The 21744-nt window shown below is 46.0% G+C and overlaps 1 protein-coding gene across 1 annotated transcript in view; it reads right to left on the reverse strand.

Annotated features, from left to right (window-relative positions):
• The window catches only part of wnt10a (wingless-type MMTV integration site family, member 10a), a 63839-nt gene that overhangs the window by 29595 nt on the left and 12500 nt on the right, over positions 1–21744 (reverse strand). Inside the window, exon 3 of the mRNA XM_078551402.1 lies at positions 3824–4197. Within this exon, the coding sequence (XP_078407528.1) occupies positions 3824–4197 (374 nt within the window). The remainder of the gene's footprint in view (positions 1–3823; positions 4198–21744) is intronic.

Here is a 21744-nt window from a genome sequence, read left to right on the forward strand (position 1 = left end):
TCTATTTACCAGGGTAACAAGAGTTACTGCCAACTCTAAGTGCTGAGGTAAAGTTCAATAAAAAGATAGAACACGTATACACAAAAGGAGGCCATTCAGCCCATTGTGTCTGTGCCAGCCAAAGCTATTTAGCCTCATCCCGCTTTTAAGCTCCAGCCCTGTAGCCCTTTGCTTTTACGCAGAGAAATATGACTTAGGGTATTGGCTGTGCAAAACAAAAAAACAGAATGATTTATTGACATCATGTTGCTAGAAGCGACATAAGTGATATTGCGAAATCAAAAGTACTGGGCAACGTACAGGAGCAAGCAAAAGCTGGCAAGGCCAGTTGCAGCACGCAAGCCTTCAAAAGACAGAATATTTCTGTTTAGGCAGAGGGGGATAAATCTAATCGGCCTTCTTATTTCAAAGGGAAGCAGTAGCGCTGCATTACACCATAAGGAATAACAACCTGCATTTTTTTTTAAAAAAACCCTTAATGTCGGAAAACATCCCAAGGAGCATGATGGGAGAGAGTCTGAAACAGAAACACAAAAGGAGGTCTCAGGACAGGCGGCCGAAAGCCAGTTCAAAGCAAGATGGCGGCTCACCACCACCTTCTCAAGGGCAATTAGGGATGGGCAACAAATGCTGGCCCGGCCAGCGACGCCCACGTCCCATGAAAGAATAACAAAAACATAGAAATGCAAGTCTTTCTTTCTTCAGAGCACCTCTGAATAGTAATTGGGACTGAGGCTTTCTATTTACCAGAGTAACAAGAGTTAATGCCGACTCTTAGTGCTGAGGTAAAAGTTCAATTAAAAGATAGAACATTTATACACAAAAGGAGGCCATTCAGCCCATTGTGTCTGTGCCAGCCAAAGCTATTTAGCCTATTATTCTTTCACGGGATGTGGGCATCACTGGAAAGGACAACATTTGTTGCCCACCCCTAATTGCCCTTGGACTGAGTGACTTGCTAGGCCATTTCAGTGAGCAGCTAAGGGTCAACCACGTTACTGTGGATACCAGCAGGTATCCTTCCCTAAGGGTGGGACGATCCACCTCTGCCTCCTCCGGAGGTCCCCAGCATCACAGATGCCAGTATTCAGCCAGTTTGATTCACTTCACGTGATATCAAGAAACGGCTGAAGGCACTGGATACTGCAAAAGGCTATGGGCCCTGACAATATTCCGGCAATAGTACTGAAGACTTGTGCTCCAGAACTTGCCACGCCCCCAGCCAAGCTGTTCCAGTACAGCTACAACATTGGCATCTACCCAACTATGTGGAAAATTGCCCAGGTATGTCCTGTACACAAAAAGCAGGAAAAATCCAACCCAGCCAATTACCACCCATCAGTCTACTCTCCATCATCAGTAAAGTAATGGAAGGGATCATCAACAATGCTACCAAGCAGCACTTGCTTAGCAACAACCTGCTCACTGACGCTCAGTTTGGGTTCTGCCAGGGTCACTCAGCTCCTGACCTCATTACAACCTTGGTTCAAACATGGGCAAAACAGCTAAACTCCAGAAGTGAGGTGAGAGTGACTGCCCGTGATATCAAGGCAGCATTTGACTGAGTGTGGCATCAAGGAGCAGGACAAACCCAAACCGGTCAATTACCGCCCCATCAGTCTACTCTTGATCATCAGTAAAGTAATGGAAGGGGTCATCAACAGTGCTATCAAGCAGCACTTGCTTAGCAACAACCTACTCACTGACGCCCAGTTTGGGTTCTACCAGGGTCACTCAGCTCCTGACCTCATTACAGCCTCAGTTCAGACATGGACAAAAGAGCTGAACTCCCGAGGTGAGGTGAGAGCAACTGCCCTTGACATCAAGCATTTGACCGAGTGTGGCATCATGGAGCCCTAGCAAAGCTGGAGTCAGTGGGAATCGGAGGGAAAACTCTCCGCTGGTTGGAGTCATACTGCAGCGGTTCAAGAAGGCAGCTCACCACCACCTTCTCAAGGGCAATTACCATCTCCTCAGTTAAGGAGTGTTTTAAAGGAGCATAGAGAGTCGAGACAGTTTAGGGGAGGAACTTTAGAGCTTAGGGCATAGGCAGCTGAAGGTATGGGTGATTGTATAATACCCCAGCAGATAGAAGGTACATGAGGGCCAAAGAAAGCTGTTACAAAAAGTAAATATCCAGCAATAAAGCATAAGATGGGCACAGGATGGTAGAGAGATATAAATCAGGGGTGAACAAGAGACTAGACTGGAGGACCACAGAGATCTCAGAAAGCTTTAAGGCTGGAGGAGGTTACAAAGAGAGGGAGAGGATGAGGACATGGAGGGAATTGAACACAAGGATGAGGATTTTAAATTTGAGGCACTGCCTGTCATGAAGGTGTAAAGGAGGATGGGTGTCTCTTTGTCAGTTTAGTTGCCCTGCTTTTATGCTTCATATACACCAGTTGGAATGGCAGATTGTGAAAGATTTCTCCCATATTGTACAAACAGAAAGTCTGCCCCAAGTCTACCTCCGCTCAACAGTAAAGTAAGAAACTGGCCAGAATCTTACTGCACCTGGGCATTTCAGGAATATGCACTTGCTCTTTAATTAAAGGAGCACCATGGCTTAAAACTGCCGTGCCTCCTTATCTTGCTGAGATGCCCAAAAGTGCTTTGTGTCCAAAGAATTACTTTTAAAGTGTAGCTAGTGAGCAAAATGCAGCAGAGCCACAAACCACGGATAAAATGAATGGCTAGTTAATCTGTTGGTGGAGGAAGTTAGGGCATAACACCGAGAGGAATTTCCCCTCTTTGATAGGGCTTTGGGTCACTGGAACAGTCAGACAGTGCCATCCGTGTTTCATCCTCAAGACAGCACTTCCAACAGTGCAGCACTCCCTCAGTATTCCCTCAGTACAGCCTGGACTGTGAGCTAGTACATGCTTTGTATACCAAGCCAATGTCTGATATAGAGTGCAAAATTTTCCATTTTCCCACCTTAGTTTGATCAGCATCAAAAAGATTTTTCTGCATTTATGTAGCACCTTACAGGATTCCCCAAAGTACTTTGCAGCCAATTAATACTTTTTGATGTATAGTCACTATAATAATGTTGGAAACATGGTAGCCAATTTGTGCAGAACAAGCTCCCATGAACAGCAATGTCATGATGACCAGATAACCTGTTTTAGTGATGTTGACTGAGGGATAATGTTGGTCAGGACGTTGGGGAGAACTCTGACCTATTTTTCTTCCTCCCTTCTGCTTGCTTACTAAGTCTAGTTGAGAGATGACACCAATCAGTAAAGATTGAACAGGTTTGCGTTTTTGTTTTCTTTAGAAAAGAGAAGTCTCAGAGAAAACCTAACAGAGTTAGCCAAACTGGTGAATGGTTTGGACATGGTAGATGTGGAGAGGATGTTTCCACTTGTGGGAAAACCAGAGGGCATGCACTTGCCACTCTCTGGGAATGTGGAACCCGGTATCACAGGAAGTGACTGAGGCAAGTCCACTAGGTGCCTAGATGGAAACTGAATGAGGGCATTAGAGAATAGGGAATAGAAAGTTTTGCTGAAAAGCTGAGATGAGGTAGATGGAGTGGACGGAGTCGCATGTAGAGTATAAACTCAAACACAACTGAGTCAAATGGCTTGTTTCTGTGCTGTACATACCATGTCATTCTGTGTAGTTGTTGCATCTAAATTGATGTAGGATCAAAACTGGGAGCTACTGGCTTACCAGTCCTAGTACCTAATTCAGGTGTCTCACTGTCAACCACTAATCCTTTGCTGTTTTCACAGTGTGTGGGGGTGTATTCCTGATCTAAGGAGAAAGAGAGAGAGAGATAGAGAGAGAGTGTATCTACAATGCTGATACTCACCTGCCGCCCCACCCTATTGTTATGGAGCCTCATCCGCGAGTGGATATCCTTGTAGGTTTCCCGGGAATCCAGAAAATCCCTGGAGAACTTGTCGCCGTACTCCACATTGGGGCTGCAGCCTCCCCATTCCCAGGAGTCCTGGGGCCCCGGCAGGTCACCAGGCAGGGGCTCGAGCACCCCGTGCACCATACCCTTCCCCCGGTTCAGGGCCTCCAGCTGGAGCCGGTTGAGTTTGAGGCGGAAAGCCTCCTCGTCGCCTCGCCGCTTGTCGTCACAGCCGCAGGCTTTCAGTTTGCCCAGGCTGCAGGCGTTGGAGACAGCGTGAACCACTCCGGCAGCTGCGATGGCATAAGCATAAGCACTCTCCTTAAAACCTGCGCACAGACCAAGACAAAACAGGTTGTTTAGAACAGCTTGCACAGATAGTTACACAGAGAGAGAAGAATTGCATTTATATAGCACCTTTCACAACCTCTGGACCTCCCAAAGCACTTTACAGCCAATGAAGTACTTCTGAGGTGTATTGCAGTTGAAACATATGTATTGCAGCCAATTTGTGTACAGCAAGATCCCAATAAAAAAACAGCAATGTGATAATGACCAGAGCTTAGCAAGGTTGATTGAGGGATGAATATTGAATCAGGGCACCATGGAGAACTCTGTGACCTAAAGCAGCAGATAGGATCTTGGTTTAACATCTCATCCAAAAGGCAGTGCTGCCAACAGTGCAGCACTCCCTCAGTCGTGCACTGGGTGAGCCAGTCTGGATTTTGTGCACATGTCCCCGGTGCGGTACTACGAACCCACAACTTTCTGGCTCAGTCATGGCTGCCCCTCAGAAACAAAACAGAAGAAGGGGCTGAACAATTAACAATAGCGTCCATATCACAGCACTGGAATCAATGCAGAGTGAACTGCAGCTGAACAGTGGTGTTGGCAATAATACAATGGGATTCAACAGATAGGAGAACAGGCCAGCAGGAAGAGAGATACACATAGAGGTCAGCAGAGGAAGAGAAAGCGATGGTAAAGTGGGCAGGTTAGGAGCGGATGGATGGTGGGAGGGAGGGAGAGAGGGGTGGATGGATAGGTGGATGGAGAGAGGGACGGAGAGAGGGGTGGATGGGGGAGGGAAGGTTGGAGACAGGGTTGGAGGATGGAGGGAGGGAGGGGTGGAAGGGCGAGGGATGGAGGGAAGGTTGGTGGGAGGCAGGGAGGGATGGATGGAGGGAAGGTTGGAGGCAGGGGCAGAGGATGGAGGGAGGGAGAGAGAGAGGGATGGATGGGTGAGGGATGGAGGGAAGGCTGGAGGGAGGGGTGGAGGGAGGGATAGATGGAGGGGTGGATGATTGAGGGAGGGAATCAAGGTGGGATGGACGGAGGAGTGGGCAGTGGAGGAGGGAGGGAGGATGGATGGAGGGACCGATGAGTGGAGGGAGGGAACGATGAATGGGGGAGGGATGGATGGATGAATGATTAGGTAAAGATGGACAATAGATCAGCAATGGATAGACTGATATCTAGACTGACAAATGGATGGATAGATGGATGTTAGATAGATGGACAGATAAAAGGACAGATGGACCATCTAATAGCTGATTAATAGATAGATGATAATTGGACAGAGAGATAAGTTGAGATATATACTGACAAAATGTGCTTGCATCACTGCTTATAGTTTATTTTTAAGAATTTTTTTTGTCCTTTCAAAACCTTTCTGATCTGGAATTTCCCCACTTCTGGCCTGTATCTAACTCAGCTGTGCCAGCCCTTCTCAAACAATCGGGAGGCTGCTTACATTTGCAAATGGGGGTCCACATTGGGCCAAAGCCATGCCAGGCACACTCTGCCCAGGCATTGCGAGATCACCCCTCCAGGCCCCAGCCCCATCCCGCACCCCACGCCCGAAAATGGCTCATGCTGCACACCAGAACCAAGGGGCAGACAGAGCATCAATTCCATCAACTTCAAGTCCATTTTGAGCGCTTCCATGAAAACCTCTTCCTCACGTGGCCTAGGTTTTATATTTGAAATTTGTTTGAGCTGTCAGCAGTTTTGTCAAGAGCAATATCCATTATCTAGTTTGCCACCAAATCCTGCCCTCTCTCGTTCCAATCAAGACCCATCTGAGTATTCCAGCAATCAGGACAAGAGGGTTACTAGAGACCCTCGGTATAAGATAGTCACCAAGAATTCCAGTAGGGAATTCTGAAGAAACTTCTTTTCCTGAAGAGCGGTGAGGATCTGGAACTCGCTATCACAGGGAGTGGTTGAAGTGAATAGTATAGGTGCAATTAACAGGAAGCTAGATAAGTATGTGAGGAAGAAGGGATCAGAAGATTACAATAATAGAGTTAGATAAGGAAAGTGGCTCGGGCACAGCATTAACACCAGCAAAGACTGGATGCGCTGAATGGCCTGTTTATGCACCATACACCCTCTGTCATCCTATGTAGCTGGTTGGAAAATTGTGTTTTGTTTGTGAATTCTATTCATGGCCAGTGACATGGGAGATCAGTCAGTTTGCTCGCTGACCTACATTGGCTCCTGGATAAGCAACAACTCAATGTTTAAATTCTCATCCTTGATTTTAAATCCCTCTATGGCGTCACCATTTCCTATCTTGGTAACTTCCTCTAACCCTTAACCCTCCTGGATCTCTACATTCCTCCAACTCTGGCCTCTTAAGCATCCCCAGCTTTCATCGTTCCAACACTGGCAGCCGTGCCTTCAGCTACCTTGGCCCTAAGCTCTGGAATTCCCTCCCTAAATCTCTCTGCCTCTCCAACGCTGTCTCTTTAAAGCCTACCTCAATGGCTAAGCTTTTGCTAATCTGTCTTAATATTTGCTGTTCTAAATTGTGCTTGATGGGGCTCCTGTAAGGTACCTTGGAAAGTTTTACTATATTAAAGGTGCTACATAAAGGCAACTCATTGTTGTTTTTATGGGGTCTAATAGTCCTGTATATCTTAATTAATACAATGCGTGATTTGGTATAGCCCTCCTGCATACTATATGGTAACCCACTGTGTTACTGACTATAACATTTATGTATTTTATAAATTAATCCAGCATGTTACTGGATATAACATTTCTGAATATTACAGAGTTAGCCACATAAAGGGATGTCAAAAATACAAAGGTGCTGGAAAACCTCAGCAGCTCTGGCAGCAACTGTGGTGAGAGAAAGATAATTAAAGTTCAGAGTCAGATGTGACTCTTCCTCTGAACCAAAGGGAGGTAGAAAAGTGATGGGATTTATGCCTACCAAAGAGGAAGGGCAAAGGTGGACGAAAGGGAAGGTCTGGGATAGGGTCGAGGGCAGAGAGATTAAATGACAAAGGTGTCATGGAACAAAAGGTAAAGGGAATCGTAATGGTTGTAGCACAGGGAAAAAAAGCATTTGTCCAGAGTGAGTGTGAGCCCTCTACCCTATCCCAGACCTTCACCTTTGTCCTTCCTCCCATTCCACACCCCCACCCCGCTCCCCACAACCCACAACTTTCATTGGTATAAAACCCATCACATTTTTGCCCATCCTTCTGTTCTGAAGATGTCATATTGGACTGTAACTCTGTTTAAAGGCCGCTGTGTCTAAGATCTTTCAGCCAGAGTACGCAGAGGGACTGGAAATTGTATAGAAGCCCTTGGGCTGTATGACCCGTATTGAATGCATACAGTAAATATTACATGTATCCCAATTGTATTGAAGCACCTCAGAGTGCAGCATGATCTATGCACTCTCTGTGATGGCCATTTTGAAATATTTTGCCATGTTCCTTTAGATATTTTATGAATAAAGTATATTTTTTTCAAAAAAGCTCTCCTTCTCTCTCGACAGGTGCCATCGGGCCTGCTGGGTATTTTCCAGAACTTTCTGCTTTCATTTCAGGTTTCCAGCATCCACAGATTCTTTAAAAGAGCTATTAGGCCGGATTTGCAAAGAGAAGGGATTTAACGAGCACCTTAAAGAAAGAGAGGGAGAGACTGAGAGATGGAGAGGTTTAGAGAGGAAATTCTATGGCTCAGGGTCGGGACAGCTCAAGGTACGACTACCAATGCTTCCTCAGATTGAAAATACATGAGGGCCAAAAAAATAAATGTTACAGGAAGCAAATATCCCAACTGTCAGCAATAAAACGTTCCAAAGTGGCACAGGATGCTAGATTCCCTGCAATGAAAGAATAAGGTTTTTTATTATTCATTCACAGGGCATGGGTGTCACTGACTAGGTCAGCTATTATCGCCCCATCCTTAACTGCCCTTGCAAAACTGAGTGGCTTCCTAAGCCATTTAAGAGTCAACCACATTTGCTGTGGGTCTGGAGTTACATGTAGACCAGACCAGGTAAGGACAGCAGGTTTCCTGCCCTAAAAGGGCAGTAGTGAAAGGTGGGCTTTTATGACAATTGTTTTATGGTCAGTGTTAAACTTTTAATTCCAGATTTTTATTAAATTCAAGTTCCACCACCTGCCCTGGGATTTGAACCCAGGTCCCCAGAGCATTGCTAGTCCAATGACAATACCACTAAACCACCAGCTCCCTGCTGAGGTAAGGTCTTGTCTGTAAGTTCTGGTGCTTCTCAACATAAGTAAGAGGATATTCCACCAGTGGCCTCCTATAAAACAGCAACATCAACTGCTTTATCCCATGATTGTGTTGATCCTGTTGTGCAGGACAGGTAATCAGCAGCACCTAGAGGGGAGTGCAGGAGGAGGACCCCCAGCAAGGCAGTCAGCAGCACCTACAGTAGAGCAGAGGAGCTAAAAAAAACAGCGCGAGAAGCGGTGAGAGTTCGAGTGCAGAGGTGACTGAGGGAGTTCAGTGAGGAGGGAGGAGGTAGTCCTTTCCCTTTCTACCTTTCCTCAGAAAGAAGAGCGGCGGCTTTGGTAAGTAGGACCTGGTGAGCAAATTAGATAAGTGTAATATTTTTAAACAAGTAGCTATACTTGGATTTAACTGAGGAGCACCAGGAATAAGGAAAATTTAGGGCCAAGATAAATAATCCAAAGTAGAATAAAGTTTACATAAAGGAGGTAGAGTTAAGAGATGGCAGGGCAGCTCAGTTGAGTGGAATGCGGGTCCTGTAATATGTGGGAAGTCATGGACGCTACCGGTGTCCTAGACAACCACGTGTGCAGGAAGTGCTGCCAGCTGCAGAAACCTGAGCTCCGGGTTTCAGAGCTCGACAGCGGCTGGAGTCACTGTGGCGCATCCATGAGGCTGAGAGCTACGTGGATAGCACGTTCAGAGAGGTGGTCACACCGCAGCTTCAGGGTCTGGAGACAGAGAGGGAATGGGTGACCACCAGGCAGTCCAAAAGAGAAGTAGGCAGGTAGCGCAGGAGTCCCCTGGGGTCCTGCTCACAGGTCGGTTTTCCATTTTGGAAGCTTGTGAGGGCGCTGGTTCTTCAGAGAGTGCAGTCAGAGCCAAGTTTGTGGCACCACGAGCGGCTCGGCTAACAGGAGGGAGGAAGAAGAAAGGAAGATCAATAGTGATAGGGGATTCATTGGTTAGGGGAGCAGACAGGCATTTCTGTGGCCATAGATGTGACTCCAGGATGGTATGTTGCCTCCCTGGTGCCAGGGTCAAGGATGCCACAGAGCAGCTGCAGGACATACTTTGGGGGAGGGTGAACAGTCAGAGGTCGTGGTCCATTTTGGTACCAATGACTCAGGTAGGAAGGGGGATGTGGTCCTGCAATCAGAATTTAGGGAGCTAGGCTGAAAATTAGCAAGCAGGACCTCAAATGTAATAATCTCTGGATTAGTCCCAATGCCACGTTCCAGTGAGTACAGAAATAGGAGGAAAAGGCATATGAATGCGTGGCTGGAGAGATGATGCAGGAGGGAGAGCTAGAGATTCCTGGGACACTGGGACTGGCTCTGGGGGAGATGGCACCTTTACAAGCCAGAGGGGCTGCACCTGAACAGAGCTGGGACTGAGTTCCTTGCGGGGTGTTTTGCTACTGCTGTTGAGAGGGCTTAAACTAACTCAGCAGGGGTGTGGGAGCCAAGAGAAAATATTAGAGAGGAATACCAGGATGCACAAAATACCGGGAGGGACGGATAGCACTAGTACAGAGAATAGTAAATTAATAGGTGAAGTTGGGGTGAGGGAGAAAGTAACAAAATCTAAATCCAGGTTACTACACATGTATGTGAATGCATGGAGTATAGTAAATAAAATTGGGGTGTTACGGGCACAGATTGGCATGTGGAAATATGATGTTGTGGTGATAACAGAGACCTGGCTCAAGGAAGGACAGAACTGGGTGTTAAATATTCCTGGGTACAAGGTGTTCAGAAAAGACAGGAAAGGAGGAGGGGCGGCCGTGTTGGTTAAGGAGAGCATTGCAGTGCTGGAGAAAGAGGATGTCCCAGAGGATTCAAGGTCAGAATCAATTTGGCTAGAGCTAAGGAACAAAAAGGGTGCAATTACACTGCTCGGTGCAGTCTATAGACCACCAGCTAGTGAGAAGGATGTGGAAGAACAAATCCGCAGGGAAATTGCAGAGAGATGCACGCATTATAGAGTAGTTATAATGAGTGACTTTAATTACCTGAATGTAGACTGGGGCAGTGGTAGTGTAAAGGGCAGAGAGAGGAGGAAGTTCCTAGATTGTGTTCAGGAGAATTTTCTACAGCACTTTGTGTCTAATCCAATAAGAAAAGAAACACTGTTGGGCCTGGCTCTTGGAATGAGGTGGGCCAAGTAGACCAAGTGTCTGTGGGAGAACATTTAGAAGACAGTGATCATTGTACTGTACCTTTTAGGATAATGATAGAAAAGGATGATAGACACTCCAGAGTAAGAATAATTAACTGGATGAGAGCCGACTTCAATGGGGCAAGAACGGAGCTGGGCCGGATAAACTGGAACAAAAGATTGGCAGGAAAAACTGTAGCTGAACAATGGGCTACCTTCAAAAAAGAATTGGTTCGGGCACAGTCAAGGTACATTCTATCGAAAGGGAAAAATAGGGCAAACAAATCCAGAGCTCCCTGGATGAAAAAGGAGATAGAAATTAAGATAAAAATGAAAAAGTGTGCTTATGACAGGCGTCAGGTAGAAAATACAATTGAGAACCAAGAGGAATACAGAAGGGTCAGAGGGGAGGTGACAAAGCATATTAGAGAAGCGAAGAGGGATTATGAGAAAAGACTGGCAGCGAACATAAAGAGGAATCCCAAAGTTTTCTGTAGGCATATAAATAGTAAGAAGGTGGTAAAAGGAGGAGTAGGGGCAATTAGGGACCTAAAGAGGAATTTACATATGCCGAAGGGGTCATGGCTGAGGTATTAAATGAATACTTTGCATCTGTTTTTACCAAGGAGGTAGACAAACAAGGAAACTCTGTCACTAGAAGGTTCAAAATTGATAAGGAGGAAGTGTTGAATAGACTGTTGGCACTTAAAGTTGACAAGGCACCGGGACTGGACGAGATGCATCCAAGGATATTGAAGGAAGGGAGAGTAGAAATTGCAGGGGCACTGGCCATAATTTTTCAGTCTTCCCTAGACTCAGGGGAGGTGCTAGAGGACCGGTGAATTGCAAACATTACGCCCTTGTTCAAAAAAAGGTTGTAAGGATAAGCCCAGCAATTACAGACCAGTCAGTTTAACTTCAGTAGTGGACAGGATTCTAGAAACAATTATTCAGGATAGAATTAGTAGTCACATGGAAAAATATGGGTTGATAATGAAGAGCCAACATGGATTTCTGAAGGGGAAATCGTATTTAACTACGTTGCTGGAGTTTTTTGAAGAGGTAACAGAAAAGGTCGATGAGGGTAATGCTGTTGATGTGGTGTACATGGACTTTCAAAAGGCATTTGACACAGTGCCACACAACAGATTTGTGAGAAAAGTTATTGCTCATGGAACAAAAGGCTGAAACATAGGAAGCAGAGAGTAATGGTCAATGGATACTTTTTGGGCTGGAGGAATGTTTGTAGTGGGGTTCCCCAGGGGTCAGTATTGGGACTCTTGCTTTTCCTGATATATGTAAATGATCTAGATCTTGGTGTGCAGGGGATAATTTCAAAGTTTGCGAATGATATGAAACTTGGAAGCATTGTAAACTGCGAGAAGGATAGCGTAGAACTTCAAAAGGACATAGACAAGTTGGTGGAGTGGGCAGATAGGTGGCAGATGAAGTTCAATGCGGAGAAGTGTGAGGTGATGCATTTTGGTAGGAAGAACATGGACAGACAATATAAAATAAAGGGTGAAATTTTGAAGGGGGTGCAGGAGCAGAAAGACCTGGGTGTATATGTGCATAGATCATTGAAAGTGGCAGGACAGATGGAGAGAGTAGTTAATAGAGCACATAGTATCCTGGGCTTTATTAATAGGGGCATAGAGTCCAAGAGAAGGCTATGCTGAATTTATGTAAGATACTCGTTAGACCTTAGCTGGAGTATTGTGTACAGTTCCGGGTGCCACATTATAGGAAGGATGTGAACACATTGGAGAGAGTGCAGAAAAGGTTTACAAGAATGGTTCCAGTTATGAGGACAGATTGGAGAGGTTGGGACTGTTCTCCTTGGAGAGAAGAAGGCTATGAGGAGATTTGATAGAGATGTTCAAAATCATGAAGAGGCTGGACAGAGTTGATAGGGAGAAGCTGTTCCCGCTTGTAAAAGGATCAAGAACAAGAGGGCACAGATTTAAAGTGATTTGCAAAAGAAGCAAATGTGACGTGAGAAAAAACTTTTTCAGACAGCGAGTGGTTCGGGTCTGAAATGCACGGCCTGGAAGTGTGGTGGAGGCAGATTCAATCGAGGCATTCAAAGAGCATTAGACGATTATTTGAACAGAAACAATGTGCAGGGGTACGGGGAAAATGCCATTAGGTCATAATGCTCATTCGGAGAGCCGGTGCAGACATGATGGGCCAAATGGCCTCCTTCTGTGCTGGTAAAATTCTGTGATTCTCTGATAAGGTACACATTTGCCTAAGGAAATCAAGCAAGATCACGGCCCTTCAAATTAATTTGTTGCAAGAAAAGCACTCTGAGGCATTACAATAAAAGCAAAATACTGTGGATGCTGGAAAAGCTCAGCAGGTCTGGCAGCATCTGTGGAGAGAGGAACAGAGCTAACGTCTCAAGTCCAACATATGACTCTTCTTCGGAACTCACTTTGAGGCATTTCTGTGTTACCCAATAATTCACACTTTGGCTATATTCTTCAAACCTAAAAGGGGTGTGGTCTTAACTGGGAAAGGGTTTGACAACCCTTCTAAAATTTACTGACAAGCATAAAATCCTCTGCTGCAGGCTGCACTGAAATGCGTCATTATGGTTTTTGCACGTGGCAACATGACAAAAATGATTTGCAGTAAATTTACCAAATTGGGTATAAGGCTAACCCACGGAGAGTACAGATAAAAAAAATCATCAAACTGAAACATTGGGCAGAATATTACGCTCGGCGGGTGGGCGGGCGGGCGCCTGACACACCCGAGCGTAAAATGACGCGAGATGACGTCGGGCGTGTATCCCGGCCCCATCGCGTTGTTTCACAATATTTCGTGCGGCGGAGTCAGCTGTCCACCCGCCGATAATGAAAGGCCTATTAAAGGCCATTAACAATCTAATTAAATTTAAATTTATGCTGCCCATCCAACCCAACGGGTGGCGGGCAGGTGAAAAGGCCAAGCGGTCTTTACATCCTAAAGCAAATAAACACTAAATAAAAACTTTATTTTTGAATGAAAAACATGTCTCTGCTCGTGACAGAGTCACGTGAGGGGACACGTTGATTAAATTTTTATTCTCTCCGTTGTTTATTTTACGCAGCACTTCAGTCTCCCTGAGGCACGGAGCTGTCTCAGGGAGATTGAAGTGCTCTTTCTCGTGCATGCATGAACTGCGCGCCAGGTCTGGCTCTCCCTCCCCTACCCCGCCCGCACAGGCAGCCACTTAGCGCCGCCACTCGCGATCCACGCAGGGCAGGCCCGAATTGGCCCACCCGTGTGAAACCGCGGTGCAGAGCCGATAGCAGGCGGTGGTCGGCTTCCCAACTGCCCCCCGCGGACCCCCAACGAGCACCCCCGCCAAGGGCAAAATCCTGCCCATGAACTCTGCTTCTCTCCCTAACTCCGGTCCACTCTCATCACAGACGCTGCCTGACCTGCTGAGCATCGTTCTGTGTTCTTCTTGCCTTTAGGATCCCTGAAGTTGGCAATAATCACACGTTAAGCTTGGAAAGATGAGAGCTCTTCATGTTTAATATTTTTCATACTGCTTTTTTTTTCTCTCAAAGGGTGGTGAATCTGTGGAATTCACGACCTCAGAGTGCAGTGGATGCCGGGACGCTGAATAAATTTAAGGAGGAGATAGACAGATTTTTAATTGGTAATGGGTTGAAAGGTGATGGGGAGAGGACGGGAAGTTGGAGTTGAGGCCGAAATGGGATCAGCCCTGATCATATTGAATAGCGGGGCAGGCTCGAGGGGCTGAATTGCCTATTCCAGTTCTTAGTTCTGATGTTCTTTGTACAAAGGAAAGGCTGGCTTGAACTGGTTCTGTTACAAACACATGAGTTTCCAATGCAGCTGTGAAATGTAGCCCCTGGAACACTTACACAGAACAATTAATAAGCTAATTAGTTCTGAGCTCTTTACAGATATTAACAGATAATACAGCAACATAGAACAAGTATTTCCAACAGTTTCTTCCTTTACTTCAGGTGCAGTACCCAGCCTGTGTCGTATTCATTGCTGTGGAACTACATTTGACCTCACTAACCATTGACAAAGAAGAGGGAAAAGAAATCGATCGGGGCGCAGAAATCTTGATCTCTATTCGGTGATTACTGGATGGTCAGGTGAATGCAGGATCAACAGTGTGATGCTGTTCAGAGTCAAATAGCCACTCCAGGGATAACCCTCAAAGAACTGACAGAGCACATGAAACTGTAGTTTATGGGGTGGGCGGGGTGGGGAAACACCATCGATTAGTGGAATAATCTGAACTTGTTAACGTTTAGTAATAACACAGCCAACATCCCATAAAGACACCTCCTCCAGGAGCTGCCTACAGTGCTTCCTCCCCTCCCATCCTCTCCAACAGCTCCAATCATGACTCATAATAACCCTCTCCTGCTCTAACTCACACCTGCCCAGGATCCCAGGACTATGCAGCATCTCACCTTCCTCTCCTCCTACATTCTTAGAAACTTGGCTTGAACTGACCACCACATCCTGATTTGTTCCCTAGAATCACGGAGGTCCCCAGCACAGGAGGCCATTCAGCCCATTTTACCCACGCCAGCTACTCTGCTACAAATATTTTTCCACATTAACCTTAAGAGATGCAATGGTTTCTTCTTCAACCGCTGCCTGTGGCAAAACACTCTGTGTTCCAGCAACCCACTGGGTAAGGATGTTTCTTTGAAACTCGCTGCTGAAAGGTTGAACAGCCTTGGGATTTTTCTTCAGAGGAGAGACTGCTGAGGGGTGACCTGATAGAGATCTTTAAGATTACCAAAGGCCTTGATAAGATAAATGTAGAGGATTGCTTCCACTTGTGGGTGAGAACAAAACTAGGGGCTATAAATAGAAATTCTCTTTTATTATTTCATGGGGTGTGGGCGCACATGATATGCCAGCATTTATTGCCCATCCCTAATTGCCCTTGAGAAGGTGGTGATGAGCTGCCTTCTTGAACCGCTACAGCCCAAGTGGTGTAGGTACACCCACAGTGCTGTTAGGGAGGAAGTTCCAGGATTTTGACCCAGCGACAGTGAAGGAATGGCGATATATTTCCAAGTCAGGATGGTGAGTGACTTGGAGGGGATCTTCCAGGTGGTGGTGTTCCCATGTATCTACTGCCCTTGTCCTTCTAGGTGGTAGTGGTCGTAGGTTTGGAAGGTGCTGTCTAAGGAGCCTTGGTGAATTCCTTGTAGATGGTACACACTGCTGCCACTGTGTGTCGATGGTGGAGGGAATGAATGTTGAAGGTGGCGGATGGGGTGCCAATCAAGCGGGCTGCTTTGTCCTGGATGGTGTTGAGCTTCTTGAGTGTTGATGGAGCTGCACTCATCCAGACAAGTGATAGTCATTAGTAGATAGTCACTAATAAATCCAATATGTAAACCAGGAGAACTTTCTCCACCAAGAGAGTGGAACTCATTACCACAATGAGTATAGCATACTAGGTGAATACTGGGTGGATAGCATAGACACAACAGTTAAGAGGAAACTAGATAAGCACATGAGGGAGAAAGGAATAGCAGGATATGTTGACAGAGTTAGAAAAGGGAGATGAGAGGAGGCTTGTGCAGACCATAAACACCAGCACATGTTGGATAGGCCAAATGGCCTGTTTCTGTGCTGTAAATTTTATGTAATCTTCTTTAGCCCCTCGTGGCATTTTAAATAATTACCCCTGCCCCCCTCGTCACTGCCCCACCCCCCATCATGGTCTCCTCAAACAGAGGATATAGTCTTTTCCTATTCACCTTATAAAAACCCATCATTATTTCAAAACCCGCTATTAAATCTATTCTTTGCCATCCCTGCTGCAGTGGAAATAGTTCCCATGCCTCTCCTTCTAATTATAGTTTCTCGCCACCTCTTTTCCTTAATGAGTCTTAGTGGTGCTCTGCATAATGGGCTTTGGTCTTTCACCTAGACTGCTTAATAAAAGAAAACAATCATTACGGCAACTGCTTGTGTGGTATGCAAAATGAGCATTCCAGTAAACAATACATGCAGGTTACAACAAGGAAAATGGCCATTCAGCCCAAACAGATCATGCTTACCCTCCGAGCGATCAAATAGTCTGAATCGCGCCTTACGCATCCTCTTCCCATGCCCTTTCACCTCTTTTCCCTTCATCTTAAACGTTGATATAGTCCCTACCCCAACCACTAAAACAGTGCGTTGGGTGCACCAAATTTGCAACCATCCAAATAACGGCCTGTTAGTCTAAACGTACAGGAAGTGACCAGAGGCTAAAGCATTCCTGATGGATAAAATAATTTGTAATGCAAAGTGTGGCTGAGGTGAATAGCTTAGATGCATTTAAGGGGAAGCTGGGTGAAGTACATGGGGGAGAAAAGAATAGAAAGATATGCTGACAGGGTTAGATAAAGATGGGTGGGAGATGGTTTATGTGGAGCATAAAAAAATGGCAGAGACCATGTGGGTGGAACTGCCTTTTATAATAATATAAATTCCATGTAATTTGGCATTCACATATAAAAAATGTCTGCACTTCAATAAGCTTCCTGTGGTGTGTTGAAATACTTGTGGGGAGTACATACAATAGTCATGAGAGTGTCTACCATTTAAGACAGAGATGAGGAGAATTGTTTTCTCTCAGAGGGTGGTTAGTCTGTGGAATTCTCTTCCCCAGAAAGCAGTGGAGGCCGGATCATTGAATTTACTCAAGGCTGAGTCAGACAGACTTTGATAGACCAAGGGAGCCAAGGGTTATTTGGGGTGGGGGGGTGGGGGGTGGGGGGAGGGGGTGGCCATGGGGAGCAGACAGTAACGTGGAGTTGGGACACAACCAGATCACCCATGATCTTATTGAGTGGTGGAGCAGGCTTGAAGGGCTGAATGGCCTACTCCGGCTCCTAAGTTCTATGTTCCTATGATGAAGACATTTCCTTAAATGTCTTCATATCAATGTAACTATCCGAAGGTGAGGGAGTTTCAGGGTTACAGGGAGAGCCCGGGACTGTGGAATTTGTTTTAGATTGTTCCAGTATAGAGTCAGCACTGATCTGATGGGCTGAATGGGCATGTACCATACTGTCCACCTGCACAGTTCCATAGTTCTATGACATTATAAGACATGTTCCACTGTTGGTGAAGGGTGTGCATCTAAAGCAATAATCTGACTCATGTTTCCCCAGGTGCTTGTACCTGCTTCCGGCACTTTCCGCCTTTAAATTTAGATTTTTGGCAGTTGCATCTTTTATTCATTCCATCTCAGACAGCTACGATCATATTGAGCCAGAAATATGGAAGTAAAGTTAGAGAGACGAGAACAAGTAGAGAGGCAGATAGACACAGACTCTCATATTTCATAAACAGATTAAAACAGAAAGAAAGATACATCTACCTAGCTACAAGAATAGAAAGATAGGCAGACAGGCAGGTGCAAACATGGAAATGTATAAGGAATATCCAGACCCATCCAGACAGCTGGACACAGTTAGAGAGATTTGTATACAAAGTGAGAGATACATGTAGATAATTAACTAGAGAGTTGTCTGCAGATAAAGATTGCCACATCAGGATAGACGTATGAATAAAATTGATAGATGGCTATTTGAGTGGACGCATTCATGCAGTCACTTTGGGGCTATGTTACTTATGGTTGGAGCTGAGTGGTCCTGAGCGTCACTGAGCAGGTTGTTGCTGTGTTAAATGCTGTGTTAATAGCACTGTTGATGATAACTTCCATCACTTTGCTGATGATTGAGGTTGGTTGATGGGGCAGTAATTGGTCAGATTGGATTTGTTCCACTGTTTGTGGACAGGACATATCTGGGCAATTGTGCACATAGCTGGGTAGGTGCCAGTGTTGTAGCTGTACTGCAACAGCTTGGCTAGGGGGCGCGGCAAGTTCTGGAGCACAAGTCTTTGGTACTACAGCCAGGGTGTTGTCAGGGCCGGTAGCCTTTGCAGTATCGCAGTATCCAGTGTCCTCGGCCATTTCTTGATATCACGTGGATCACGTGGAGTGAATTGAATCGGCTGAAGACTAGCATCTGTGATGCTGGGGACCTCCAGAGGAGGCCGAGATGGATCATTCACTCGGCACTTCTGGCTGAAGATGGTTGTAAATGCTTCATCCTTGTCTATGACACTCAAGTGTTGGCCTCCCCCATCAGTGAGGATGGGATAATTGTGAAGCCTCCTCCTCCCGTTAGTTGTTTTATTGTCCACCACCAACCATGTGGCAGGATTGCAGAGCTTTGACCTGATCTGTTGGTTTGGGATTGCTTAGTTGTCTATCACTTGCGGCATTCACTGTTTAGCACACAAGTAGTCCTGTTTGTAGCTTCACCAGGTTGGCACCTCATTTTTAGGTATGCCTGGTGCCGCTCCTAGCATGCTGTCCCTACTCTTCATTGAACTTGGGTTGGTCCCCTGGTAATGGTGGAGAGGGGGATATGCTGGCCCATGAGATTACAGATTGTGGTTGCTGCTGATGGCCCACAGCTCTTTATTGATGCCCAGTTTTGAGTTGTTGGATCTGTTCCGAATCTATACCATTTAGCACAGTGGTAGTGCCATACAACATGACGGGGGGTATCTTCAATGTGAAGAAGGGACTCCATCTCCACAAGGACTGTGCAGTGGTCACTTCTACCAACACTTTCAAGGACAGATGCATCTGCTTTTTTCCCTTGTGTTGGTTTGCTCAACCACCTGCCACAAGCCTCGGGTGGCAATCATGTCCTTCAGGACTCAGTCAGTAGTGGTGCTACTAAGCCACTCCTAGTGAAGGACATTGCACCCTTGCATTACACTGTGCCCTTGCTGCCCTCAGTCTTTCTTCAAAGTCATGTTCATCATGGAGGAGCACTGCTTCATAAGCTGAAGGAGGTCGTTAAGGGCAGTCCACAGGAGGTTTCTTTGTCCATGTTGGACCGAATGCCATGAGACTTCATGGGGTCTGGAGTCAGTATTGAGGATACCTAGGGCTACTGCCTGGATGAGTGCAGCTCCACCAACACTCACAAAGGTCAACACCAACCAGGACAAAGCAGCCTTAAGAAGAGTCATACGGAGTCGAAACGTTAACTCTGTTTTTTCTCCCCACAGATGCTGTTAGACCTGCTGTGTTTTTCCAGCATTTTCTGTTTTTGTTTCAGATTTACAGCATCCACAGCATTTTGCTTTTACCGCTTGATTGGCATCCCATCTACCACCTTAAACATTCACTCCCTCCACCACTGGAACCTCGTGGCAGCAGTATGTACTGTCTGCAAGATGCACTGCAGCATCTCCCCAAGTCTCCTTCAAACCCGTAGACATTACTATCTAGATGGATAAAGGAAGCAGACACATGGGAATGCCACCACCTCCAAGTCACTCACCATCCTGACTTGGAAATATATCACTGCTCCTTCACTGTCGCTGGGTCAAAATCCTGGAACTCCCTCCCTAACAGCACTGTGGGTGTACCTACACCACATGCGGTTCAAGAAGGCAGCTCACCACCACCTCCTCAAGGGCAACTAGGGATGGGCAATAAATGCTGGCCCAGCCAGCAACACCCACATCCCATGAATGAATAAAAAAAAACATTGACTGTAAGTGAAGCAATGCCACCATTTTAAAATTCTCATCCTTGTTTTCAAGTCCCTGCATGGCTTTGCCTCCTCAACAACATCAACTTGTATTTATATAGCGCCTTTAACATATTAAAACCTCCCAAGGTGCGTGATCAAACAAAATTTGGCCCTGTTGGGCCCCTTAAGGAAACATTTGGACAGAAAAAAAGGCAGGTTTTAAAGGGTGTTTTAGACATGGAAAGAGAGGTAGAGAGGTTCGGGGAGGGAATTCCAGAGCGCAGGGCCTTGGCAGCTAAAGGCACGGCCGCCAAAGGTGTGGAATTAAAATCTTCCTTTCCTCTGTAACTGCCTACACCCTCCGAGACTTCTGAGCTCCTCCAATCCTGGCCTCTCGCGTATTCACAAATTTCATCACTTCACCATTGGCGTAGGTACCTTTAGCTCCCTAGGCCCTATGCAGTTCCCTCCCTAAACCTCTCCACCTCTCTCTCCTCCTTTCAGACTCCTTAAAACCTTCCTCTTTGACCAAGCTTTTGATCACCTGTTCTAGCATCTCTTTATGTGGCTCAGCGTTAACCCTTAACTGATAATCACGCCCGTGCAGCGGCTTGGAAGATTTTACGACTTTGAAGGCGCTAATAAATGCAGGTTTTTGTTGTACACCTGACTGCTATGTGAAGAGACAGTTCACTAGCCGAGAGGAGGTAGTTCCCTGGATCCCCCAGCGGATCTCAACCGCACCCCCTGGGTCCTAGTGCTGCCTGCCTGACAAGTCCTGGCACTTCTATTCGGAGATCATAATTTAGCAGTGAACCTGGTGTCCGCCAGCAGCTGGAAACACTCCAGATAAACTACTGCTGCAAATTGGAACTTGCCCAGCACGACTTCAAGGCCAAGGAAAATTTAATAAATAAATCCAATGCTGTGCGATTTCCCCCTTTCGCAGAAAAAAACAACAACATGGCAATCAGAACTCTGCTGGAAATATTTCAGATTTAGATCAGGACTAATAGGATGGAGTTAGTCACTGGGTGTGTGCTTTTTATACATTAGAGTGAGAGAGTTTGACACAGATGGTGATGGGCCTCTCCACTTCTCTCCTCTTTTAAGACTTCAGTCACTTGACCTAATATCTCCCAATTTGTCCCGGTGTGTTAATTATTGCCTGATTACAGTCAAGTGAAGCACCTCGGGCATGTTTTACTGCATAAACGCAAGTCCTTAGAATCACTGAGCACAGATGGAGTCCATTCAGTCCATCGTGTCTGTGCTGCATCTTAGTGCTATCCAATTAGTCCCACTGGCCTACACTTTCCCTATCACCCTTCAAATATCTCCTTTTCAAATATATCTCTCATTCCGTTTTGAAAGTTACTATTGAATCTGCTACCGCTGCCCTTTCCGACAGTGCACTCCAGATCATGTCAACTTAGCTGCTTTAAGAACAACTCGCTCCCACCACTCTCTCCTCCCCCCACCCCACCCCACCCCGGAGTTTTTAACCAATGATCCTAAATCTTTGCCCTGTGTTTTACCAACTTTCCTGTCGGTGGAAACAGATTCTGCTGGTTGTTGTTGTTGAGTCACTCCTGTATTTCGCTGGTTCTCGCTGCGGTATTTCATTCTGTGCCACTTCCTCTTCCCCTCCCAATT

The sequence above is a fragment of the Cetorhinus maximus genome, chromosome 11, assembly GCF_964194155.1.
Source record: "Cetorhinus maximus chromosome 11, sCetMax3.hap1.1, whole genome shotgun sequence".
NCBI classification, from domain to species: domain Eukaryota; kingdom Metazoa; phylum Chordata; class Chondrichthyes; order Lamniformes; family Cetorhinidae; genus Cetorhinus; species Cetorhinus maximus.